At 33.1% G+C, this 26,502-nt stretch overlaps 3 protein-coding genes and 1 long non-coding RNA gene across 4 annotated transcripts in view; 2 read left to right on the plus strand and 2 right to left on the minus strand.

Annotated features, from left to right (window-relative positions):
- LOC132699144 (transducin beta-like protein 2) overlaps positions 1 to 3,437 on the plus strand; it is a 58,980-nt gene extending 55,543 nt beyond the window's left edge. The window contains exons 4-7 of the mRNA XM_060665679.1: positions 405 to 591; positions 2,078 to 2,269; positions 2,327 to 2,512; positions 3,125 to 3,437. Of these exons, the coding sequence (XP_060521662.1) occupies positions 405 to 591; positions 2,078 to 2,269; positions 2,327 to 2,512; positions 3,125 to 3,342 (783 nt within the window). The 3' untranslated portion in view covers positions 3,343 to 3,437. The remainder of the gene's footprint in view (positions 1 to 404; positions 592 to 2,077; positions 2,270 to 2,326; positions 2,513 to 3,124) is intronic.
- Positions 3,438 to 6,715: 3,278 nt separating this feature from the next.
- Positions 6,716 to 8,121, minus strand: LOC132699639 (uncharacterized). The gene is made up of 2 exons (XR_009618529.1): positions 7,738 to 8,121; positions 6,716 to 7,031 (listed from the first exon to the last, which is right to left on the minus strand). It is a non-coding gene; the product is annotated as an uncharacterized LOC132699639 (long non-coding RNA).
- A 319-nt stretch (positions 8,122 to 8,440) lies between these two features.
- Positions 8,441 to 13,366, plus strand: LOC132699942 (calpain-7-like). The gene is made up of 10 exons (XM_060666940.1): positions 8,441 to 9,092; positions 9,144 to 9,381; positions 10,256 to 10,548; positions 10,601 to 10,791; positions 10,847 to 11,077; positions 12,084 to 12,325; positions 12,376 to 12,581; positions 12,636 to 12,844; positions 12,899 to 13,131; positions 13,184 to 13,366. The coding sequence occupies exons 1-10, from the start codon at positions 8,645 to 8,647 to the stop codon at positions 13,323 to 13,325; spliced, it is 2,433 nt and encodes an 810-aa protein (XP_060522923.1). The 5' UTR covers positions 8,441 to 8,644; the 3' UTR covers positions 13,326 to 13,366.
- A 2,703-nt stretch (positions 13,367 to 16,069) lies between these two features.
- Positions 16,070 to 22,022, minus strand: LOC132699449 (myrosinase 1-like). Its single transcript, XM_060666166.1, has 10 exons — positions 21,942 to 22,022; positions 21,742 to 21,881; positions 21,585 to 21,687; positions 21,387 to 21,477; positions 20,811 to 21,147; positions 20,655 to 20,752; positions 20,424 to 20,593; positions 18,545 to 18,806; positions 17,360 to 17,466; positions 16,070 to 16,387 (listed from the first exon to the last, which is right to left on the minus strand). The coding sequence occupies exons 1-10, from the start codon at positions 21,983 to 21,985 to the stop codon at positions 16,273 to 16,275; spliced, it is 1,467 nt and encodes a 488-aa protein (XP_060522149.1). The 5' UTR covers positions 21,986 to 22,022; the 3' UTR covers positions 16,070 to 16,272.
- Positions 22,023 to 26,502: the final 4,480 nt, after the last annotated feature.

A 26,502-nucleotide genomic window follows, 5' to 3' on the forward strand; every position in this document is an offset into this window, starting at 1 on the left:
TTTTTCGTTATCCTGCTGAAAGCAAAATTATTATAATCCATAATTTAGCAATAATTATACGATGTTCAATAATTTAATTTAATTCAGCTGAATACTTAGTTATGCTTATTTAATCTACTTAATTAAGTAAAGTTCATTGAAATACATTTATTTGGCTTTAGTCAAAACAAAATTAAAATTATATAAATTAACTCAGAATGACAAAAAAGAAAATAACCTACTAAAAACGACGAAGAGTTCTTAAAGGTAACCCTGAAAATTATTTTCTCAAATTGCAATGCAAAATTAAATTGTTATAATTTTTGTTCTATAATTTAAAATAATCTTGGAATGTAAAGTGATCGATTATACGATGCACAAAGATGAAGAAGCACATATCCTAGATTGAGAAGTATTATTTTCAGGTCCATGAGACTGATGTTGTCGGAATGGGTATCGCCAGCAACGGAAAATTCATGATGACATGCTCAAACAAAACCGACGTAGTCGTTTGGGATTTAAAAGGCGAAATACTGGCCAAATTTGACAGTTACCTTATGAACAACATCTGCGCGAAAATATCTCCTTGTGGCCGTTTTATAGTTGCATCTGGTAAGTATACCTACGCGACTGTTTATAAGCAACCAAAATGGACACGTTTTCATTGCGTGAGATGGCGCTCCACGTGGCACTTTGGATAGTTTCAAATGGTCCTAACTTTTTTCTCAAAGCAATTTTCTTATTTTATTGTTAAGGAAATGGTTTGCGGGATATTTCCGTGTTAAAAAGGGTAGTAAGTAACAAATAAAATGACTTTTCCACCATGTATTTCGGAAACCGAACAATTTTGATTCGAGGTTAGTTTCATGGTTTCAACAGGAACAAATAATGTTTATATCGACTGTTTTTTTTTATATTTCGTGAATTTTGTATACTTAATTATAATTAATTATTCCTTTAATCTCATTCAGATTGGACTTTGACTTCGACCAGATCCTTTTGATCTCCTGCGTAATTTCGCCAGTATAATATACGACCTACAAGAGTGTGTCGACTGGTGAAACAATATATCACCTTGGCCGTTATTGCGAAATTACACTGCTATTTGTTCTAATTCAACACTAAAATTATTATTTAATCAATTGCTTAAGGATGAGTGGCATCACAGTGCGTAGTTCGAACATTTACGCATTATATTTATCATTCACATCAAGTCAAGTCGTAAAAATGCTAATCTTGTGTGGTTAAAACTAATTAAGTTGCCCACATTTTTTTTAAAAATGCCACACGTGCCTAATACATTATTAGCCATTTTTTTTGTTGCGTGTTATATCTACATTTTATGATAGTATTTAGCAAAATTGACGTCAGTCATATAGAGTGTCTATATTTATATCTGTCCAAACTCGCAACATTGTTATTTTGGAATATAATAGATTTTTCTCAGTTTTAAGATGGCTTAAAACTGCTTTTCGTGGACTGCAACGGACCGCTTAATTTATTTTTTTAATATATCGGCGACTTTTTTATTTAAAATCTGACACTGAAGCGTTTCAAAACTCCCATATTCACGACTTAATAAAAATTCATACACAGCTTCAAAGTTAGTGAAAATGCACATCGGGATTGTGTCAAATCAGTAAAAATAGTGCAAAATATTTAATACTTACAAAACTTATAAAACAACTGTTACTATTTCTCCAGTTTTTCTTAAATAACTCCTACGAGTTTTTAAATATTTTTGTTTTTTTTTTAATTGACATCTAACATCTTTGGCGTGCTTAGATTTTCCAATGATTTTCTAAACCATTTATCAGTGCAAAATGTTAGAAAAAAACTTGCACCAATTTTTTTTTGTATTTATGTCAAAACCAGTACATTTCTAGATATTAAAGATACTATACTGTATACTGTAAATATTGATCTTCTAATAGCAATAAAATAATAAAGTAAAATAAGATAATAAAATTTCAATTGAATAATTTTAAAAGTGTATCACAAGTATAGTCTGTCTATTTCAAAATGTATCAAATTTGGAAAATTTACGTTGTGAACGAAACATTTTAAAGGAATTTTTTAAATTTTAAAAATATTTTAGGCTTTACCCCGGAAGCCAAGGTTTGGGAAGTTGCCTTCAACAAATCGGGTGAATTCAAGGATGTCAAACAAATAGTGCCTTTGACTTTAAGGGGACACTCTGCTGGGATATACGATGTCGCTTTCGATGTAGATTCTTCTCACATGGCCACAGTTTCGAAAGACGGCACGTGGAAATTGTTCGATACTAACGGTAATCACCGCGAGAAATCGCACTTCAATTTTTTCACTTGTTTTCTCGGGTTTTCAGTGAACTACAAACAGGGACAAGATGCACGACTGTTACGTACAGAAAAATATGACCAGTCTGGCAACCATGCCTTAATTGCCTTATCTCCCAACAGCGAAGTTGTTGTGATCGCCACTTTTGGTGATTTACAGTTTTTTTCCACCCTTACTGGAGAGTTGGATTACGTGATTGAGAACATTTCAAACGGTAAGTGCAATGCTGAACACTCGGAACGGATATGCAAAAATTGTGGACCTATTAAATATTGAATGTTATTTGAATCAGATGATCATTTAAAAAAAAAAAACATTATTTTTTCTGCTAAATGTACTTACATTTTAAAAAAATTCTTATATCTTTCAATTTTTCTTTCATAATTTGGACATTTAGTGGCTACTGACACTTTTTTAAGTTTTAATAATTTTAACAAAACTTTTGAATTAATGTGCTGTCAGCTTGATACAGTCGCTAAGTGGGACGCACATTTCATACGATCTTTATCTTCACATGCACAGAAAAACATCAACAAATCATACTTAATTACTAAAAATGTAATAACATAAAAAACATTCTACTTATTGACTTCTTACTTTGTTCTTTGTTTTTGTTAAGTTAAGTTTGGATGTTTCCAGTATTGTAATATAATGAATAAAATGAATAAAAAGAACATTAGTATTTGTGATGCTCGACATTTATTTAACCCAATGTGTAAAATGGTAAAAATGTAAAAATATTTGTTATGGTATTAACTTAATTTGTATCGATAGTAGTTTACAAATTATTGCCTAAATATCACTTATTCCCCAATATTTATTTTAGAAGCTATAACCGCAATACTTTTCGATGCCTCCGGGAAATATCTTTTGGTGGCTGCCGATAAGCAGATTCGAGTATTTCACAACGCCACCGGTTATCGCTGCAGCATCGCGAGCGCTAAAGAAAAGCTCAAAGAACACCAGACATCCGCCACCAAAGAAAGGCTGCAGCAACTGATTACGGACAGCGAGGAATTCCTCAAACAAATCGGCGAAAACTGATCATATGTTTAGCCGTTATTAACATTGGAGGACCAAAAATTGAAAATAATTTTTGTTTGTATTTCCGTTCTTGTAATGTTTTCCAATAAAAGTGCACTATGAAAATTACGCCAGGGTTTGACTAGATATGCGATATACAATTTAAAAACGTTTTTCATAATCCCAACTTAAACCCTTGAATCAAAAATTTGTACTTGTCTTAGGTAAACCATATGATATAATTACATACAGATTGTTGAATTGATTTAATATAAATTAGTGAATCTTATGGCTGAATGCTACTTGCGGCAAAGATACTCAATACTCACTCAAAATTATGTAGAATTTACGGATCATATCAATTTTATAGATATTGATATACTTACATGGATATTTAACTTACAGTAGACATACACATATTAAAACTAATATGCAATGGACGTTTGTCGCTGAATTGTAGTACACGAAAAGTACTGCAGAATATTCAAAATAATGTACATGACACTATATTCAAATTTTAATAAGCAATGGATAATAGTTGCAGAAACCACAGAAGACTAAATACATTATACATACTTCATTTGATGAACTGGTATAGTTAGCTAACGATATACCGCTTTTACGACATAATCTGGTATTTAACTTTGGTAAATTTTTATGAAGATGTAACCGCAGGCCCACCTCGCTTGAGTTTCCCTTTGTAACCATCAATCAATAGATTTGCGATACCACAATGACGTTCCAGAACCGTACTTCGGAAACACATTTAAAATTATGTGTCCGAGTCTTTGATCTATTTGAATTTGACGGATGTTCATCATCAACGATTTATTACGTCATCGACCACAATCTCAACTTCTTTCGTCGTTGCACATCGCAAGTGACTAATAAAATTGAATAATGTTACTATTTGGTAAGAAATAAATTGTAATAAAATCTATATGGTACTGAGTCTTAAAAAACAATTGAATAACAGTAATTGGTAATTATAATAATGCAAATAACTAAAAGCTTCTACGGCTAAGAAAATACCGTTTCATAAAACTGACAGTATATTCCGATTTCACCAACCCCTACAAAGCAACCGGTAGCAAACTGGGAAAACATCCATTCAAATTGAAAATCAGTTTAAGCTTGATGTGTTTTTAATATAGGAGATCAACCAACCTAATGGGCAAATTCAACTTGAAATCGAGCTACCTTAAGTAGGGACTGTTTTAGGGAGATGTATAAAAAGCACACTAATATGAATTAATATAGCAGTTTAATCAAGAAAATTTCATTACTCTTAAAATGCAACAGTCCGCACGCCACAGTTGTTGTCGGCTAACATCTTAAGTACGACCCTGGCTTGTGATTCACGTGCTGAAAAAAATGGTCCTTTCCACTTTACAACAGGCGAACTTTATACCGATATGATTAACTCATGTACCGAGTTTGAATAAATTTTAATAAGTCAATCTAGTTTTAGCAGGAAAATAAACTGAAACATTTCAGACACTGCTCTAAGACTGTTTACTTAATTATGGTTACTTTTTCTTAAATTCAATAAGGCATATTTAGCTTTAGTTAAAGCACGCTTAATAACGTATAACATTCCGAAATAAAAATATTGTTACTGTAGCAAATTTTCGTCAAAAACAAAGATATTATATTGCTTAATTTTCGTGTTGTTATTGTCAAAATGTATTTTACTGGTGTTTAATTTATTACCCAAACTATAATAATGTCCCAATTCATCCATCAAACTTAATTCAATAAATGAAGATGGTCTTATTAAAATGTATTCAAAGTCGGCACATGAATTAATCATACCGGCCCCTTCAAAAGGTTATATTACAGTTTTGCTATAAAATGTACAGAGAAGCCAATATTTGACCACCTAAAAATTTAGATGGGATTTCCTATGTTCCTTTCGGCAATGCATCACGTACATCAATATGTATTGGATATGTACCTATACAGCCTGTACTATAAATATCTATGTAATATCAGAGTGTTCTTAAATATTGAAAGAATTCCTTGATACCATTTATGACCAAAAGTATATATACAAACAGGGTCATAAAATTCATTTTCTCAAAGATACAGGTTGTTATATTTTTAAGAAAATCATTTTTTATCGGTAAAACCGATTTTGATAAACTCTTAGATTAATTTGTTGTAGTAGATGCTAATTCAGTACTGATAAGATCATAATTATTAATTCCAAGACGCTACCAAAGACTCTATTTGATGTAATAATACTTAAACTAGGTTGTATTTGGAAACACTACTGAAATTGGAATTTGCAATCGACACCAAATGTACAAAGTTTCATCACAACCCACAACAGAGGGTTTATGAAGTGGACGAAAAACTGAAACAAATTTTAATAGTTTTAAAAAAACCCAATTAGAATACATGTTTGTATGTCACAAAATGATATTTGGGTTAAATATTGGAACAATTTTTTAAAAAAATATAAGCTATTCCATGAATATGTTATATAATATTCTATGTATATTTCATCTATATACAGATCCATGAAGTATTGTGTGAGTATTACGGTTGGAAGCATTAATGACGCATGAAGGATTTCAAAACAAAAATTCAAAGATTTAGTGTATAATGCGGATCGCGAATGTAAATCTTTCAGCGTGATAAAATGCCAATAGTGGTAAAGGTTTGTATGCTTTCGAGTGTAAATATTATTTTTACACTATTTTTGAAGGGTAACAATTTACATATGTATGCCTTGTCATTTAAAATAGATATTTAACATGACCAATTTCATATTAATTTTTCACGGGCCCGTTAAAACATATTTAATTTAAGTGGTTAACTGTTATTACCTGTTTTATTAACAAACCGAAATACCTGCGACTCGAAATTTTAGAAATAAGGTAAAAAATATATTCACAACTGAAGATGCCAATATATTCGAAATATATTACTCACCGGTGTACTAAACAATTTACAGAACCAAAATCAGTACTAATTCTAACACATAGAGAGGAAATACAAGTGAACGAGTTTAAACATATTCTGCAATAATATCCTTTTAAAGTCAGCAGAATGAAAGTTTAATTTTATTATTTTTCTGAGCGATATGTTGCGCCATCTACATTCGGACCAGTAATCTATCATCGTTTAACAGACACACCCGTCATCAGAGGGCAGGAGAGTAGTATAGTTTTTATCACAGAACTTGTGAAAATACTGCAAATAAAAACAAGTTGGGATGTATACTTTTGCGTTAGTTTTTTTTTAAGGAAAAAAAAAGATTTCGATCAATTTCGAGCAAGTACTTTTAAAAATATACTAAAAATATTTCTTGCTATGGCCAAAATGAAGCTGAAGACAAATCCCAAATAACCTAGTTTCATAAGAATTCTTAAAAAAAAAACACCTATAAAGTAAACAACTTTTTATTATCATTTAAAAACAAAACAATATACACCTACTTAGAAATTGTCATTCATACATAGCTTCCGCAAACTTTTTGACTCGCTTACAAAACAGGCTCTCATTGCAAAGTAGAAGGTTGAATGTATGCATTACAGATCTCTGTCACGTAAATCGGACAACTAATTACTATATGTACGTAAATTATGACTCAGTTCTTCTTTAAGTGAATGTGACCCGTGAAAAACAAAGCTAGGACAATAATTACCGCCACTACTGCTAGGAATATAAGCAAACATATTGTTCGTGTGATGCAGGAACATCTGAAACAATAGTTATTGAAACAAATAAATAATTATTACCAAAAAATTTGAATATTCAGAGCGATTTTTTTTTCAATTAATATGATTTTGTTTTATTATTATTACAAATACCTATATAATGTTATAAGAAATGTTGCCATATGTCAAATATAGGTTTCAAAATCTAAAAGAGCAACCTGTCTTTTGTTCAATTTTTATTTGTGTCTTTTTGTTATCTGTGACCAGTATACTTGATCTAGGTAATTACTCTTTCCAGTTGTAATAGACGTCACTAATTGTTGTTGCATAAACACCCTGTACAGCTGCGCTGATAAAAAAATTTACGTATCTACATTACACCTACATAAAGTCAACAAATTAAGATTACGAGTAATGGCGTGTAAAGACCTATATAAAAAATATAACACTTGCAATAAATGCGGCGATAACAATATGTCATGAGTCATGAAATTATTCGGAAAGGCATTAAATTTATTTTTTTGTTTGGGCATTCTATTTTTAGATAACAATTTGTAGAGGCAAACTAAAAAATAAATGTAGTAGTATCGTTAACAAACTTTAGAATGCCATAGATAATAAACAACAGGGCAGCAATATTCCAATATCATTTAGTAATTAATATTTCCACCAAAATTTAAAGTAACAATAAGATTAAACATTATTTAAGCCCCATTTAAAAAAAAAAACAATAAATACAAAAACTTACGCCTCGCAGATCCAGCAACACACCATACCTATCTCTTGTTGGAAAACGCAGTAATCAGGATATTCCCGTGTAACAAGTGCGAGTCATTCGCAGTCGTTCCCCTTGATTTACTTCGTAATTCGTCGGTAGAAATCGTATCTACCTCCGAGATTGGGGATTCACTTTTCAGTATCTAGTACAAAACTGGGAGTGCGTGTAGCATAATCTAGCTATAAATAATATAATATATAAATAATAGGTTACTTGATACGGGACTATTGAAATTATGACTAAGGCAATGCTGCTACTCGATTGAACTAATTCAGACAAGCAACAAACCATGTTAATGTTTTGTTGTCCCATTTCTTGTGGGTCGAATATAGTAACCCAGCAGCGTAGAATATAGTCAGGGAACATAATATAGTAAAGGTAGTAAATAAATGGATTAAAAAACATTCAAAATTAAACAAATAATGCGTCATCCTTTCCTATGTTCCAATGCTAAATTGATCCTTATCACCTAGCAATTATTAAGGAACCTATCATTCCGTATATTTTTAAAAATATCATTTTATTGAATGAAAGTAACCCGATTAGTTGATGTTTGACGTACCCACGTCTCCGCCGCTGCGCGAATAGTAATTCCCTTGAACTGATTGAAAATTTATTTCAGATAAATTCCTTCTTGTTATGCAGCCCAACATACATCGGCTGGTAGTTCCGATACGTAGAAGCGTAGTTCAATAAGATGTTTACTTTAGTTGCCAAACGTCAGGGGATGAGGTTATTTTGAAGTTCGTTTATGACTGATAAAAATATTCAGCGAATGTGCAAATACGGTTAATATAATTTACAACGTTTTGTAATGAGGTTATTGCTCAGAATTCGGAGGACCGCCGATATTTAACTGTAGTGCATTAGGGCAAATATGACCACTCCCGGGCACTTAATAAATAATGCTGTAGCCGCTGCCAAGACGGCAGTGAAATTTGATGAGGAAGGACAGTTTGAACCTTCCGCGTATTATTATGAAGCGGCAGCTGTGTTATTGGACCAAGCCGCTCAAGTTACAGAGGATGGTAATTCAAGTTCCTTAAAACAAAGGGCATGGGAATATAGAAATAGGTCAATTGAGCTGAAAAAAAAATCGAATGTGTGTTCCAAGCTTCTCGAAGAAGATGAAAATAAAAAGATAGTTAGACAAAGCTATTTTTTGCTGCAGCAAGCTATTGAAGAAGATGAGCAAGGTGATAAGGAGGATGCTATTGAATTATATGCAAAAGCTGTTGAGTACATTACTAAATTTCCTGAGTTGATGAAAGGAGAATTGAAAGCAATGGCACTACAAGCTTTGGAGAGAGCAGAGCTACTAAAAGGTGGAACCTGAATGTTATTCTATACTGTATAACCTAAAATAAGTTTTGCAGGAATAAAACAGGAAACTATACCCCCAACTGATATTGTTCCACCTCTCATTTCTAATGTTAAAGTGACAACTTCTAGTTCAGTAAAAAATCATCCAACTTTACATCGAGGCACTAGTGTGCATCTTCAAGTAAGCGGGCAAGATATTTATAGTGAAAATGAAAAGGCTGTATTATTGCACACTTCAAAAATTAATGGTAGAGATTATGTGCCTTTCATGATAGTCGATTTGAAAGAAAGGTATGGTTTTTAGTTTGGTTTAAACTTGTGAAAATTAAGTCAGTTCTGTTGTTACTGTTCCTTTGGTAGCATAAAATATACTAATTTCCAAAATAATATATATTCCACTTATTTATTTATTTATGTATTAGTTGTAGCAGTAACAGAAAAATATTTCAAAAACAAGTAATATAATATAATGTGTAATTAAATTAACAATAAACTAAATAATTTTCAAAAGTAAATTAAAACTCCAAAAGTCTAGAAATTCCCATACCATTAGCAATTATTAATTTTTGAATTCAAAAATTGATTTTGAAGTTACTTTGCAGTATCCATCCTTTGATTTTTTTCATACATCGGGGTATAGGTTTGTTGGATATTGTTGGAAAGGCTATTAAAAATTTTGGGACCTAAATAATTGTAGTTCAACCTTGTTTAGTGCTGCATTTCTTGTATTTTATCCATGATTAATAGTATTTTTATCATAGGTTATTGTTACCATAAGCCTTGTTATAGCTCAGGGTGTATCTTTAATAATTCACTCTCTTTAAAAACTAACTCTGTCGGATCCCAATATTTTATTTCCATGTAAGGTTTTCATCTAAAACTAATCCCTTAATATTGTGAGTTGATTACAGTCATACTTTTGAAATGCTGCAGTTAAAAGGCAACAAATTTTGACTTTTCAAACGCCAGTGAGAGTAAATACATATCTGGTCTTCTTTTTTTGCAGAGCACTGTTTTTATGTTCTGTCAATTATCTTCCCAATCACACCTGAATAGTCTGCAAAACAATATACTACCCCCTGGTCAGCCAATACACATAATAAGTTATCCATGTATATGATGGATAGCAGTTTTGCAAGCACTGTACCCTGTATTTTGATTGTAGATTTCAATATTCAATACCATTCACTGACAAAGATGGGGAACTTGAACTTGCTCCAAAACAAAAACGGGAATTTTATAAGTGGGCCAGACCTGAACAACTTTGCTCAGACCCTTGCATAGTGAATGGCAATGCTCCAAATTACCTCAATATCAAACAGACTGTTATTTCTGATTGTTCATTTGTAGCCAGCTTAGCTGTAAGTGCCTTGTATGAAGCTAGATTTGGGCGAAAGTTGGTGACTGCCGTTGTTTATCCCCAGTCCCGAGATAGAAAACCAATCTATAATCCTTTTGGTAAAGAACTATCTACCTTTTAATATATTTTTAGCTAACTTTATTGTTATAGGCAAGTATATGATAAAATTACACATTAATGGAATACCTCGAAAAGTTATAATAGACGATAATTTACCAATTGATCGACATGGTAGGCTGCTATGTTCATACTCAAGTAATAAGAACGAATTTTGGATTTCATTGTTAGAGAAAGCTTATATGAAGGTGATGGGAGGGTACGATTTTCCTGGAAGCAATAGTGTACGTTTTTCCATATATTAATATTCATACATCATATGTTCGTGTAATGTTTTAGAATATAGATCTCCATGCTTTGACTGGTTGGATTCCAGAAAGAGTTGGTATTAGGCTTAAAGAAGCTGATTTTAATAAGGATTCCCTTTTTACCACTTTGGAGTCAAGACTAGCCAAAGGTGATGTTTTGGTTACAGTGGCTACTGGGGAATTATCTGATGCTGATGCGGAGAGAAGTGGCTTGGTCGCCACTCACGCTTACGCAGTGATGGATGTCAGAACGGTGAATGGGGTAAATTGAATTTCATTATTTGACAAAAGAGTTTTTTAAATTAAATGCTCTTTGTTTTTGGACAAGTATAGACAAAATGAGACACAAATGCCTAGTCATTTTTGACCCATGTACAGGGTGCTATTTCAGAAATTACATAAATTGTGGTGAGTCCGGGACCCATATAACTATAAGATAATATGGAATTACAGGAAATATAAGAAAGTAATTAAGCTACAAGTTGCTTTTTACAAAACTTCTGGATTCATCCTGCCTCGGTTTTTGCTTAGTCGAAATTGCTGAAGTTTCGCCTGTTGGCACCTTACCTCTGCTCTTCTCTCGCATAATTTTCACATTAAAAATATTAAACATTCCATCAAAAAATACACTTCACCACAACCTTCCAATAGCAATGAGGCCGAAAGTAATCCTACATTTGCCACTGTGGTCCTTCCTTACGTTCAAAACCTCACTGACCATATATCAAAAGTTCTACAGAAGTATAACGTCAAAACCAGATTTACCACTTGTCCAAAAATCTGTCAACATCTGCAGAAGTTTATTCTATGCATATGCGGCAAAGAATACATTGGAGAGACCGGACGAAAAATATCAACTAGGCTCGAAGAACACGAAAGAGCCTTAGGACAAATAAACTCATCAGCTGCTGCCGAACACACTCGTGAAACCGTGCATAAAATTTTATTTGATAAAACTAAAATTCTTGCATGTAATCTATCTAGCATCCCAAAGTTATTTCAATGGAGGTTAAACCTATGGGTTTAGTTATATTTGTCATTAGAGCTGCTATTGGCTAAAAACGAAATTTTAAATGTCTCGCATGCGCACGTTGAATGGAACTCCTCGAAAAAAAATTATTTGAGTGTGTGTTTGAAGAATTTTTATTTGGTTTTGATGGGGCTCATAGTATTTTTTCCAAGATAAGATATACATATGCAAATAAAAATGTGTAACATTTTTTCTAATGGGTGGGAGACTGGTCGCCATTATTATTTCGTACATCTAGGTGAGACTTTTGAAGTTAAAAAATCCTTGGTCACATTTGAGATGGCGGGGTAACTATTCAGAGCTGGATACGTACCACTGGACTCCTGACCTTCAAAAACTACTGAACTATGATCCAAATAGTGCGGCCCAGTTTGACAACGGCGTATTCTGGATAGACTTCGATAGCGTGTTGAGATTCTTTGACGTGTTTTACATGAATTGGAACCCGGAGCTGTTTAAATTCACATATTGCATCCATCAGTAGGTTAATCATACGAATAATTGAGTTTGTTTGAATTGTTTGGTTCTAGGATGTGGCACGCGGGCACTGGTCCCGTTAAAGACCTCTACACTTGCGCTTCAAACCCTCAGTTCTCCCTCAATGTTCAATCCGATGGTGCAGGGGCCGTGTGGATTTTATTAAGTAGACATATTACTGATATTGAGGATTTTCGAAATAATAAAGAATTTATAACTGTTTTTGTTTATAAAAGTGGGAAGAAGGTTTATTATCCATGTGAGTCTTGGGAGTTTACATTTGCTGAGTTAGTTATTATATATTCCTTTTTAGACGACCCACCTCCTTATATTGACGGAGTCAAAATCAACAGCCCTCACTATTTATGCAAGATTATTCTGGGTCCCGAAAGCAGCAGAAATTTTACAATTGTTATTTCGCAGTACGAAAAGTGCACCACTATTTATTATACTTTGCGAGCATATGCCACCTGCCCTTTTCAACTATCAGAACTTGAGGATCCCTATGTAGAACAGAAAGAGGTATACTTAAGTGAAATGCTGAATTCCGGTAGATGCCAATTTCTGCAATTTTAGGTCACGGGTGAGTGGAAGGGACCCACGGCCGGTGGTTGTCCCAACCATCCTGCCAGTTACCCCAACAATCCCAAGTTTAGAATAAATATTGATTCGGTATCTGATAACAATCATCTCTTAATAGAATTAAAAGGTCCGAAACAGTACCAGATTGGACTGGAAGCCGTTATAAGACAAGTTAACGATGAGAACATTACCGCCCCTTTTAGATCCAAGTCTTCAGGGCCATACAGGTTAGAAACAAAACTCGTATCAAACACTGATTAAAATGGGGGCTTTTTGTAGATCGGGTTACGTCGTGTTGGAATTATCTAACTTGCCCTCGGGTGTTGTGGATATTATCCCTTCCACGTTCTTGCCGCAGCAGGAAGGACCGTTCATACTTAATGTCAAGGCTTCCTGCCAATTTAAATTGTCGAGGGCATAAATCGATTTTTCGTTATGAAGTTACATTTGTTATATAGATTATACACGTTTTTTCATAATATAACATTTTTTAAATTTATGGTTTTGAGTTTATGCCTATTCCAAATTTAAAATAATATCGCCTGGAAGTAAATGTGCCAAATGAAACAAAAATATGTTATTACCTAAGAAGAAATTTTTTGTTAAATAACTAAATAAATTGGCAATATGTTAATCAACCAATAGGTTAAAAAAAATTCGTCACAAAATATTTTTGTATCCGAATTTTTTAATTTTCAATAGTTTTGATTAGTTTTCCAAGAAAATCAGTTGCATATTCTCTTATATCTTACTACATCCTAGAATGAAATAATCAGTTTTGTAATTTTAGACCTGGGAATTTTATCTTGGGTATATCTATCTCCTTCTAAATTACATAGTTCAAATATGAGGGAGATATAACTAATTTTCGGGATTCACTTATTCAACCTCCCCCACCTGGTAATTGTTTAAGATTTTATATGGTCCAAATGTAAACAAACTAGAATTAGAAAATTTGTCCTTCCACCAAACTGACTGCAACTACTAAAATAACAAACAATTGGATCAACTCTTTTTGATGGCTAAAAAAAAGCTGATAATATAGCTATATAAAAATGATTTTGGTCTATTATAATGTAGTATAACAGATAAGATAGTGACTGAACCTATAAAATGTTAAGATGACACAAAATGTACGAATTTTCATAAATTATTGATTTTGAATATCAATATCAGTGAACGTTAACTTTTTTTTTTTCAAATTTTTCGATAACACAAACAGTACGAAATATAAAATAAACTGGCCGGTAATGGGCACTCTGCATATTTAAACATAATTGTTTCGTTTAATTACTCTAATTATTTTAATTAAAGTTAACGACGTGAAAGTTGGTATTTATACTTGGGGCGCTGAACCGTTATGAATAAAAATCGGATAGTTAAAAGCAATATATTTCCTAGTCGACTTTTATTTTTTTTAATTTTTCGTCAATTTTTGGTCTAAACTTTTCGACTATAAGCACTGTTTGAAATATACAGTGAAAACTTCCATAACCAGACACTCATGGGTCCTCTAGTTTTGTCCTATTATTGGAGGTGTCCGCTCATTAGAGCTGCGTGAATGAAAAACAACATTAATCGTAAATATTTATTACGTTTATTTCTTTAAAAACATACAAAAAACTATAGAAAAAAATGTAGGTTAATGAACTTTAATTATTTATTTACAAACTCTACGATACTAGTCTGACGCATAGTTATTGGTTTTTGCTTTAACAAACTTGACCGGCTCAGCTTCTTTTATGCTTTCAATTGTATCTTCAATGTTCAGATTAATCTCCTAAGTCGCTGTAAGATTGTCGATTCCAACATAGTTTTTATGAGCTTCTTGCGTTATGTTTCTTTTTCTCTCATTGCTCCATTTCAAGTATCGTAGATAGTGGGATATTATCTTCTGCATCCCATTACTTATTTTTTTGAAAACCAGCTTGGTTGAGACAATTTTGTATGATTTCTTACGAAACTTTATTCGTAATAACTTAATAAAATAAAGTGCTTCTAAAATATTTACAAACTTTGCTAAATCTGGAGCTAAGAAGATAATTTTTATGTTTTGTAATTTTACCTCACGGGAGTGCTATGCTGCGTTATCCATTTTTCGCTTTTGTAGGGCCATTTTTCATAATGTCTCGTGTCATCCATGCTTTCTTGTTAAATGTCCATATTGCTGGTAAATTTTTAATTGCCACATTTTTAAATGCCCTAGGTCGGGCAGCCTTTCCAATCACAAGCAAATCTTCTTTGTCCTGCACAAAATAAAATTGTAAGCTTCTCCTTGGAAAGCTTTCCACTACTACATTTTTCGGATTTCAAAGCAATTGTTCTGTTAGATAAAACTCGAAAGAAAAGGCCAATATTATCGGCATTGTAAACATCGTGTGGCTGATATCCGAGTAGTAGTACGGGCAAGTTATTTACGTCTTCTTGACTCACATCTGCCGATTCTCCGGAGATACACTTAAAACTTATCGCGTGTCTCTTGCGCCACTTTTTCAGACATCCATTGGAAGCTTTAAAATTTCGAAGATTAAGTTTTTCGGCTATTGCTTGAGCCTTGGCCTTTACTAAGTGCCCCGATATTCGAATGTTTTGACCTCGCAACCGAGAAAATCAATCAAAACACATTTGGTCAATTTGAAGTCCCTCAGTTTTTACAAAATTTCTTTTTTGATCAATAATGCTTCCCGACTCCCGCTGTACACGAATGCTGTCCTTATTTTTCACAATTCGCGCCGCTTAATTTTTGCCGATTTTAAATTTTTCTGCGAGCTTCCGCACTGACAAATTTTCCTTTTCCGAAACGTTAACAATTTTCATTTTTTCTCGCAGAGTAAGAAGTTTTTAGTAGGCGCCATTTTAAAAATTGTGAAATCGACTTACGGGATTTGCTTGCAAAATAAAACTGCAAGTCACATAATGAATAATACGATATGATATGAAAAATGGAAAAGGTAATTCACCTATAGGATTAGGAAAAAGGTAATTCCCCGATACTTTAGCATTCTGTGGTCCTGTTATTGGAGTTCCACGTCCGTTTAAGTCGGGATAGTGTTGTCTGCGTCCGTTTAATGGAGTGTTCGGTTAAATGGGTTTGTTTTACAGGTAAAAGGGTAGGCAAATATGTCGTTCCAAAAAACATGTCCGTTTAAAGAGGAGTGTCCGCCTGTATTACCAAGTCACATTTACATTTAGTTTAGTTCACCATGGTAACTGTCTGGTGTTTTTTTTCTGAGTATATTGTTTTTAATTTTATGTAAAACACGTGATTCAATTAACGATCTCCAGATATTTTCTGTCTGTTGGAAGAACAAAAAAGTAACACACATTTTTTTATTACATTCTGTTACACCACTTTCGCTTATTCTTGATTATTTTGTTATAAATCTATTTTCGATGACGTTTTTGTACCATGTAGCGGAATCTTTCCACGTGCGGGTTCTGTTGGGATCCTTAAAATCAACTTTTATAATCCCATACGACTGCCTGCAAGTTGCAAAGAAATGTTTTACGTAGGTCTCATATTAAAATATTTGCTGAAAAACAAATTCATTTTCTGCGTTTTTGTGAAGCAAGAGATACTATAATTAGTCATTATTTGCTTGCTTACATCAATTAATAACAAGCAAAATTATTCGAATTTTAATTTTAATTTTTGGATTAATTAAAGAATCACAAATTGTCATTTAAGAGCTTTCTTAACGGTACAGCTAATAAAAAGATAAAGAGATAATAAAGACAATGATTATTAATTCATTAATAGATTTTTATGGATCTCTTCTTCCTGAATGCATACAACAATTCAACGATTCTTACTGTTACTTTTTTACTAAAAATTTCTAAGATCTTAAAATTAGACTTTTTAATTTTTTTACGCATATTATCAATCTATTTTACTGTAAAAATAAAAGCCTGAAAGGATTTTACTATAACTTCCAAGCGCCAAGAACGAGAAACAAATTTCAAATGTTCCCGTTCTACGGTACTGACTAATTTATCCACGGTATATAAAATAAAAATAAATTTGAGTTCTAAAATCATATAAATTCTGCACTATTTCATCAACCCCATGTTTGTAAACAGTACTCAGATGACGTACTTTCAACATTATTCATAAATCTCAAGGTAGATGACCACATACAAAAATTCCTTAAATTTTAAATAAAACTTATAGAACCGGAATTCAGTTTTAACTTAAAACATTAACCAAAAAAGTGTCAATTATTTATATATTTAGCTGATATATTGCAGGTTCTGTCTGAATGGCAAATCATATTAAATTATTATTAATTATTCACCAGTAAGAACAAACAATACAAGACATAAAAAATCACAGTCAAAACAGAATGACGCATATACCACAAAATATTTTGAAAATGATAGATTTTTTTCATACTTCACTATCTTTTAGTAATAAGGAAACTGCAAAATAAAAAGAATAATATTATTTGTACGTACGTGTAACCGTAGGCCCACTCGAAATTGTCCAATAAAGACCAAGTTGAATAGCCGGTGACATTAACACCATCTTCAGTGATCGCTTCCAGAATGCTATTCAAATATCCCTACAAAAATATGACCCGCTATTTTTTCATTTTAACATTTAACACACTGAATGTACTTTATAGAATTTATATAATCATAGCTAGTAAATTAACTCTTTAACTCTTTGCTTTATTTATGCTCATTATTCACCGAACTAGCGTGCGGAAAGCGTCACTATACCACGTGAGTTTCTTTATCCACGGATCCGAACCCCTTCGGACATTTTCTGGATATTACTGCACAGGTTTGTGAGCAATCGGATATTGTGACGTTTGTCAATTCTGACTAACAGTCATAGAATGGTGTATTATGCAACAAATGCGGTAAACGGCATTTGTTGCATAATATACTATTTCTACGACCGTTAGTTTTTGAGTACATTTTCGCAAAACAACACGAATAAATTCACTGATAAACGTCAAAATTCAAGGCGTGGGAAATATCTCCGAAAACATCCGATTGCTCCCAAATCCGTGCGATAATATCCTGCAAATGTCCAAAGTGGCTCGGATCCGTGGGACAAGAAACTCGCGTGGTAAAGTGAAGTTTTCCGCACGCTAGATAGGTGTATAAATAGGTATTTTACAGAAAGTTGTAGAAAATAGTATATTAGGCAACAAGTGCGGTAAACGGCATTTGAATCGGGAGTTTATTTGTCACGAGCGGAGCGATTGTTTAATAAACGAATGACTTAAAAAGTAAAGGTAAAGTGACGCTTCCCACACACTGGATCGGTATGTAATTAGGCATTTTACAGACAGGAGTAGAAAAAAAGTATTGTGTGCAACAGGTTTGGTAAACTTGCTAAGTCACTCGTTTATTAAACACTCGCTCCGCTACGCTCCGCTCATGCCAAATATACTCGTGACTCAAATGCCATTTGCTACATTTTTTGCATAATATAATATTACATCTCAAACTCACGCATTTTTTGTATTTATGGCCATTATTTTTGAAGGGCATTTGATAAAAACGCTCAGATTTCAATGGCAAACCATTCAAACTGGTTTTATTACTCCCCACTTTTTAGAAATGGAATATAACTGCTGCCGTCAGGCGCATTAAAATGTGATTTTTACTGAACATTGATCTACCTACTTCCATGTATTCCTGTCTACCAATGTCATTCAGTTGACCATCGTCGCTCCACCCGTTTTCAGTAATGATGATTTCGCTGGGATGGTACCGGTCGTTAATCTGATTCAATGCTAGGCGCAACCCTTCTGGGTACGAAACCAGCCATTCTGCTGTTGACGTGGGCCACGAGTCATTCATAGAAGTTTCCACGTTATAGTCTGTCAAGTAACTAGGTATCAACGGTGTTGAGTCGTTTGCGTACGATACAAGACTTGCTGAGTATCTAAAATGTCCCATTTTATAATACCATTCGTTTCGTAAGAATTCAGTTCATATCCATAAAGAAAGCTAATAAAAAGAGAGTGGCGGATAAAATGAAATTTATGAAATTTTGAATGAAGCAGGATGATTGGCGTATCCTCAGCAAGTTCGATTTATCAACAAACGACGCAGGGCAATCCAGAAGATTTGTAAATAACACCAATATCTTCGATAACGAATATTGTATACTGGAAATTAGTGAATGGAAGAAAAAAACGTGGCGGTTTTCATTATTACAATAGTGAACAAGCTATGATGTAATGTAAAATGAGACTGAAGCAGATTAGATTTTGAATAAGAACGTACTTTTCTGTTTTCTGTCATATTCATTCATATACATATTATATTTAGTCTTTATATTTTTAAAACACCTCTGTTCTACAATGTCAACTCGTCAGATGTTTTATTACTATCGACAGGTTGTTTCGATAATTGCCACCAAAAGTCAAGAAGATATACTTTGGGAAATATCATACCATCATACCTGCAGCGCAACTCACACCTCCCAAATTTGAACAAATTGAGTTACGACTTATGTGTGCGCGCCCTTTTTTATCTGTACCAGCTGGGATAGTTGAAAGAATTAAAAACGTTGAATATATATTGAATGAATTAGTGACTCACATACAAAACGACCTAATTTTAAAACAAACTAAGTACCTATTTTATTAATTACCGGTTTGTCTCATTCAGTATATTTTTATCTGCTTACATGCTTTTTATGGTCTCATATTGAAGAGGAATGAACTAGAACTGCAACACAAAGGTACATTGAAAGTGAGGTTATTGTATAGTTAAATAAAATGCTTGTAGGGTTTTTATTCTCTTAAAAGTTTCTTAATTAATTAATTATGTATATCTTTCGTATATATTATATAAGTGAGTGTCCATGCAACAGGTATTTGTTTTGCTATTTGAAAAAGAAGAGATAAAAAACTTTGTTTTTATAATCCAGGTTAACTGCATCACCATAATTATTTTCTGTGCATTTTCATTTTTCTTTTTGTTGAGTTTTATATTTGTTATTTTCTGAAATAAAGCTATTTTACTTAGATAGTATTGAAGCTATGTGAAGTTTCTCTGTAATATTAAGAAAGTTAAAACTGAAATTACGTTTGGTTAGCTTACATACAGGATTGATTGGGGTGCTGAATGAGTTCCATATTTGTTAGGGAATCTACAAGTCTCTTTTTACGTTTCTCTGCTGATGAAGAGTAAACTAAACTCGAAATGTATGAGAAAAACTATTTTGTTAATAACGATAAATGCTTATAATATAATGTTTATTAAATAATTTAAAACTAAGAGTGCTCGTTCCATAAAAACGTACAATACTACAACATTAGTTATATCATTTTACAGGAAAAAGATGTTTAAAAATGCATTGAACTAACCCAAAGTAAGATTCCTGGCAATAAACATATATTTTTTAAAGAAACGTTGCTCACAAGCGTTGCTATGGGCATAAAATTAATAAAAAATCTCGGTATTGTTGAGGGATGATGTGCATTGCCGAAATTACTGAGTGAAAGAGTTAATTTTCATAAAAAGATAGCAGAAACAAATAAACGGAGCTTACGAGTTCAATGCTATGTAATCACTGGTCCCATTTATAAATTCAATTTCTTCCTTGGTCAGTTCTGGTAGTCTGGAAGTCGCCAAACCCTCCTGGGCACTTAAATTGCCAACTCTGTCTATCACAAGCTGCGGCCAATTGCCGATCAATACGGGGTTCGCGAATAACCCACACTGTTATGAAAATACAACATTTGGGAACGAATTTGATACATCTATAATTTAAAACTCTTGCCTGAAATTGAAAATATCTTTCCGTAGCCTCTACATCAAGGGAATTGTTGGGATCTTTAGGTCCCATCCAAGAGTACGGAATGTTAACACCCACTTTTCCTGCAATTATTTTGTTTTCCTTCTGGCAAATTTTTTGTTTGATGAAAAAGTTTGTTACCGTTTTGGCTGTCTCTAAACTCGTCGTCGTATATATGGTAAGCCTGAGCGTGTGCCAGGAGTTGCACGTGAGCGCATTTATATATCCCTTCTCCTAAGTTAACCACTCCCGGTGCGAGAAGACCAACTGTATATCCGTGGAGGCACTGGATGAATGGTTCATTGAGAGTGATCCAGTATTTGATGTAACTCCCGAACAATTGGAAACAAAGACGAGTGTATTCGCCGAAGTAGTCTGCAGTGACGGGATTTAACCAACCACCGTTTTCCTCCAGGCTCTGGGGCAAATCCCAGTGGTAAAGTGTGATTATCGGTTCGATGTTGTTTGCTTTCAGTGCCTGTGTGATTAAATAATAGTAAAGAAAGTGCTATTTCCAATGTGATTTGGAAAAATTTTATTATACCAGAGAAGATTCGACAAGCCCTAAATTTATTACTTACAAAGAGCATTCTTCGGAAAGTCTGTATGTATGTATGTCTGATATTAATTTAACGTCAAACGAATTATGCCTGTCCGTTACTAGGTGTCTATATTACTAGGATAATATTATTTCATCAATTTAAATACATTAATTACCTTAATCAAGTTTAGATAGTATTCAACCCCCTTTTGGTTAATGTTTTTCGTCGTACCATCGGGTAGAATTCTAGGCCAGCTGATTGAAAATCTGATCAAGTACGAATAACGATTATTAATTAGATATTACTGCGAGAATTAGAAATTTTAATGAAAGTTCGTCACTTTCACAACCGAGTTGCTGTTGCTTTTGGTTACCTGTATATTTGGGCTCCTAACTCTTTAAGAATTTGTACATCCTCTTCCCACTTATGATACGAATCACAAGCAACATCTCCAGTGGAATTATCCACTGTGACACCTACATTAGATTATATAATATCATCTAAACATTGATTTGGTTTTTGATTTCTACCTCCTTTATGAACAAAGGTGTCCCATACGCTAGGTCCTTTTCCGTCTGCATCCCAACCCCCTTCGATTTGATAGGCAGCCGTCGAGGCACCGAATTTAAAGGAAGGCGGAAAAACCTTATTGCTAATGTTTGCGCGAAGCCTAATTTTGTTAAGCAGCCATAAATATATTATCCATTTAACACGAAAATGAGTGACTCACCCTTTCGCGCAGCATATTATTAACAAAAAACAAACAAATTTCATTTTTGTCTGTATCTGATCGATGTAATCTCATATTTATATATCAAATCGTTTATCGTAACTACTAGCTTCCAGCGATATCGAAACCTTTCGTAAGTATATGTAGAATTGTATCAGATTTTGATTGTATTTGATTTAATTTAATAGCTCTGCTTCTGTACTTTGAAGGACGCGCATATAAACTCGTTCCTCATTCCTTGAGGATGCTTTAAAAGCATTAGAAATGGCGTCATAGGCATCTTGCATTTATCAAATTATGATTTCCCTATCCTGATGTTTTCATGGGCCCAGGTTGCTTCAAGTATCGACTATCGATTCCACCCCTCAATTGTCTTTTGGTTGGGTTGGGTCAAATCCATTTGCGTAGCAGCGCTAAAGCAAATAGACCATCGGATTGAGCTATTGCACGGTTGAATGTAGAGTCTACGAAAGATTTTGATCACGTTACATTCATTCGTTGATTCAAACTAACCGAAAGAAATGGTGTGAGTAAAATTGAAAGTAAAACATTGAAAGGACCAAAATATAACCACTTCGAAATGTCACGGACTGGAGACACACACCGATGTTAATATACTACTTCATCAGGCGCATAACAGAAAAGACATTGTCCTGTCGGGATCGCCATCTGTTAGCTAACTTAATTTGTTTTTGTACTCTCAAGTAGTTTGGGGGATGTGTTTCGTTATAATATCGCCCGGTATGAAATTAATTTATTTCGATATAGCGATAAATGATAATTTAAGAGGTTCGAATAACAATTGATTATTGTGTTATTATTTTTCACGTTAAATGACTCAGTGACTCAGCAGAAATTTGAGTAATTATAATATTTTCCTGTTTATAGTTTTTACTGTTATCGATGGTGTTTCTTTGGACCATTGAAGTACACGTTTCAGAATTAATAGCCTTGAACAAGTCCAAAGTGTGAAGGAAGGCTAGATATTTTTTATCTCGCTATAAGCTGTATCTTACCCCGAGATAAGTTTTCGAATTTTTATTATTTTCTGATATTAAATCTAGATCAGATAATATATAATGTATAATACACATATAAATCTTTTGTAATTTATTAGTGGTTTCCGTCAATAAACTAGTACCGTTCCTTATGAACTTTTTTTTACAAATATTAAGAATAACTTTTTTAAAACTTTTAGAGATATTAAAATGGAAATGTTGAAAAATGCATGCATGCTTCTTAATTATTGTGACAGATACGAATAAACGTGTGACAGGAAAATTATAGGGTCGGTATCCAAGCGATCTAACATGATTTTCTTTTGTTTATAGTTGATCGTTCTCGTCGGTGGCATGAATTTCATATTTGTACGTAGCATTTGCGCTGCCTACTTGACAAATATGCTGATACAACGGCTGTGTTTTTTTATTCGTACTCCCTTGACGATTTAACGAATGATTCATTGATAATTGTGTCCCACATAAGAACTGTACACCCTTGTGAAATCTTTGTTTATGGATCGATTTTGATTTTTTTTATGGATAGACCTCTCAAAACGCCACCAAAAGCTTATGTTTCTTATTAAATTTTTGATTTCTTTGAGAATAAAGTATCAACGAATTCTTATTCAGGACTACATAAAACCTAACTGAACTAATTTCCATGAAGTTAGCTAATAATGCTTACTCCTGTAGAATGTTTGTTTATGACTCAATTTTGATAAATTTTTTTTCGTATAGCATAAACTAAAGTCATGGCTACTTTTAGAGGTTTTTTTCAAATTGAAAATTAATATATAATATATAATATAATATAATTAATATCTTGAAAAATAAATATTGTAAACTTTGTATGTGATTTTAAAATCTTATAAATTTTTTTTTAAAGGACATTTATGTTTTATATTATCATGTTAAAACAAACAGCATTAATAAATCTTAGTATTCGAAAGATAAAATGTAAACAAAATTTAAATATAAGTTAGCAAGTGAATTTGACAGTCCAATATTCGCTTCTCCATGACAAACTTGGTTTTACAAAGGGAACAGTATGCCGACATCAATCAATTTTGATATTTCTGCTATTTTCATTATTAGATGAAAATTAGAAATCCTTCTCAATAAAAAAAATACAGCGTTGTAAAGTCTGTTTATTTCATACCCAATCCTCTCTAATCATATTTAATTTTAAGAAAATCGTTAGTGTCTTTGAGTGAAATCTATTCAACAAAAAAGATTTATCGAAATTGAGCCATAAACAAACATTCTACAGGATTAATGCTTAAGTCAGGCGTATTCTATATTTCGAGCACCCTGTTAGGTTTTATGTAGTGCTGAAGAATTCGTTGACAATTTATTCTCAAATAAATCCCTAATAGCCCCTCTTGATATTTGACATCAAAAATTAGTCCCAGTTAGCCATGACTTCAGGTTGATGTAATGAGAAACATGAGGTTTTAGTGCGTTTTTGAGAGATCTATCCAACAAAAATAAATATAAAAAAAAAGATTTTACAACGATGTACACTGTTAAGTGGGGCGCAAACGATATTTCAAACACCATGTATTGAAACATTATAAAAATTGGTATAATTTGGAATAAGGATGAAAATATCCCTAATGGTACTTCTCTGTTCTGTGTCTTTTGTTAAACAATCTCAGTGGGCCATGACTTTAAAAATTAAAAATTTTAGTTACGCATTTAGCATTTACATTATCATTACAATATAGTTTAACGTAAGAAAAATAGTAACACCAACACTTACAGTTGCTAAACTACCAAGTTACGATTAAAAACAATCTTCTTTACCTTGCAATTAAAACTACTGAGAGAGTCAGAAAATAAATCAATATGCTCGTATTTTGTGAGTAAAAAATTTAAAATATAGGCGAGTTAACGCCATAGTTGGTCCTATGAAAATCAATGTTAAAATACGCCTTATTTCTTGCATTAATATGAAAACCAACAGATGCCAGAAGATTTGGTGAATCCATCAAGTTATTAAGGATTTTGTGCAATGTAGCGATGTCAAAAAATATGCGCCTACTCTCCAAAGATGTCAGATTCAAAAGCTTCATAATATCCTCGTAGTTGTGACATTCTCAATTTAAAACCCATCCCTCTAAAGAACTTACGCTGCACACGTTCTATTCTTTCATTGTGAATTGCATAGTATGGTTGCCAGACACAGCTAGCATACTCTAAAATTGAACGCACAAGCGCACAGTACAGCTCCCTATACGTAAAGATGTTCTCAAAACCCTTCAAAGTCGAAAAAACAAACCCAAGCAATCGAATAGCTCTGTTAGTCATAAACTGAATGTGATATGTAAATGTGAGCTCCGAATTGAGCCAAACTCTTTTAATCTTTAACTAAGTTCTGTCTCGCGAGCGATCCAGAGTTGAAATGATAGGTGAAAGTTACTGGATTTTTGGATCTGCTAAAGCTTACAATTTTGCAGCTTTAAATCGTCCGCAAATGCAAGAAATTGGCAAAAGCAAAAATACTTTTTAGGTCATTAATGAAGACATTAAAAAGGAATGTGGAAAGATGTCCCCCTTGTGGGTCACCAGACGTCACAACAGTCTCTAACGAAATATAATTTTTAATTTTAACTGATTGCTTCCGGTTGGTGATATTACTACGAAATCAATTTAGAAGGTCTCCAAAGATTTTCATCCCTGAGAGCCTCCCTACCAGAATGCCATGGTCAACCCTGTCGAAGGCCTTGGAGAAGTCAGTATATATAGCATCTACTCGATACCCATTCTCAAAGGCCCCCAACAGCGAACGCTCTTAGGAAGCAATAAGCAAAAGGCTTTAGTGCATTTTTCAGAGACTTATCCAACGAAAAAAAAAAAGATGAAAATCGAACTATAAACAAAGGTTTTACATCGGTGTACAGTTTTTAAGTGAGACACACTGTATGATAAATAAATAATTTCTCGAAAACTGATATAACTGATATAGAATTTATTTACATGCTTGCTTAAAAAAATCTGTTTTAGTTTAATGTAAAAATGTATTTTATTGTAGTAAACTTCGTATAGTAACATTTAAACTGTGATATTCACAAGTGGAACGAAAAATATTAATAATGCGTACTAAAAATATGCGTTATACTTACATCGCCAGTATAAACATTTTTCTATCTATCATCTAACACGTCTAAAAGTTAATATGCACCTTTGTGATGACATTTCTGTTATGTTTGTATACTGAAAAACATTTTCAAGTGTTAAATGAGTAGAAAGCTCGGTAGAAGGTAAATATCTAGAGTATGGGTTGAACGATCTTGTGCCGTCTGCAGACACGGATGTGTCCTCTATTTTCTGCTGAGCCGGATGTTCCGTTTTTTAGCAGAAATGTTTCGGAAAAAATAAACGAAAATTAATTACCCTATGGGAGGGGAAAGGGATGGCCGTTTAATTTTGGGATTCTGGGGCGACGTAATTTCCCTTGCCGGAAGTAAACCTGAGAAAACAATACTTTTCAAAAGGTTGAAGTAACAAAATGAGGTTAACGCTAATGAATAATTTATGGTCAAATTCTGAAAGCAGCC

This window comes from Cylas formicarius, unplaced genomic scaffold, assembly GCF_029955315.1.
Source record: "Cylas formicarius isolate icCylForm1 unplaced genomic scaffold, icCylForm1.1 PGA_scaffold_3__17_contigs__length_32017465, whole genome shotgun sequence".
Taxonomy (NCBI): Eukaryota; Metazoa; Arthropoda; class Insecta; order Coleoptera; family Brentidae; genus Cylas; species Cylas formicarius.

Excerpts from the sequence above, each read along its gene's own strand:
- LOC132699942 (XM_060666940.1), top strand. The coding sequence starts at position 8,645 with ATGACCACTCCCGGGCACTTAATAAATAATGCTGTAGCCGCTGCCAAG. Across the intron at positions 10,792-10,846 it reads ATTTTCCTGGAAGCAATAGT|AATATAGATCTCCATGCTTT; the intron begins GTACGTTTTTCC and ends GTAATGTTTTAG. Across the intron at positions 11,078-12,083 it reads ATGTCAGAACGGTGAATGGG|GTGAGACTTTTGAAGTTAAA; the intron begins GTAAATTGAATT and ends TCGTACATCTAG.
- LOC132699449 (XM_060666166.1), bottom strand. The coding sequence starts at position 21,985 with ATGAAATTTGTTTGTTTTTTGTTAATAATATGCTGCGCGAAAGG. Across the intron at positions 20,753-20,810 it reads GTTTAGAGACAGCCAAAACG|GAAAAGTGGGTGTTAACATT; the intron begins GTAACAAACTTT and ends AAATAATTGCAG. Across the intron at positions 17,467-18,544 it reads GTAGACAGGAATACATGGAA|GGATATTTGAATAGCATTCT; the intron begins GTAGGTAGATCA and ends ATATTTTTGTAG.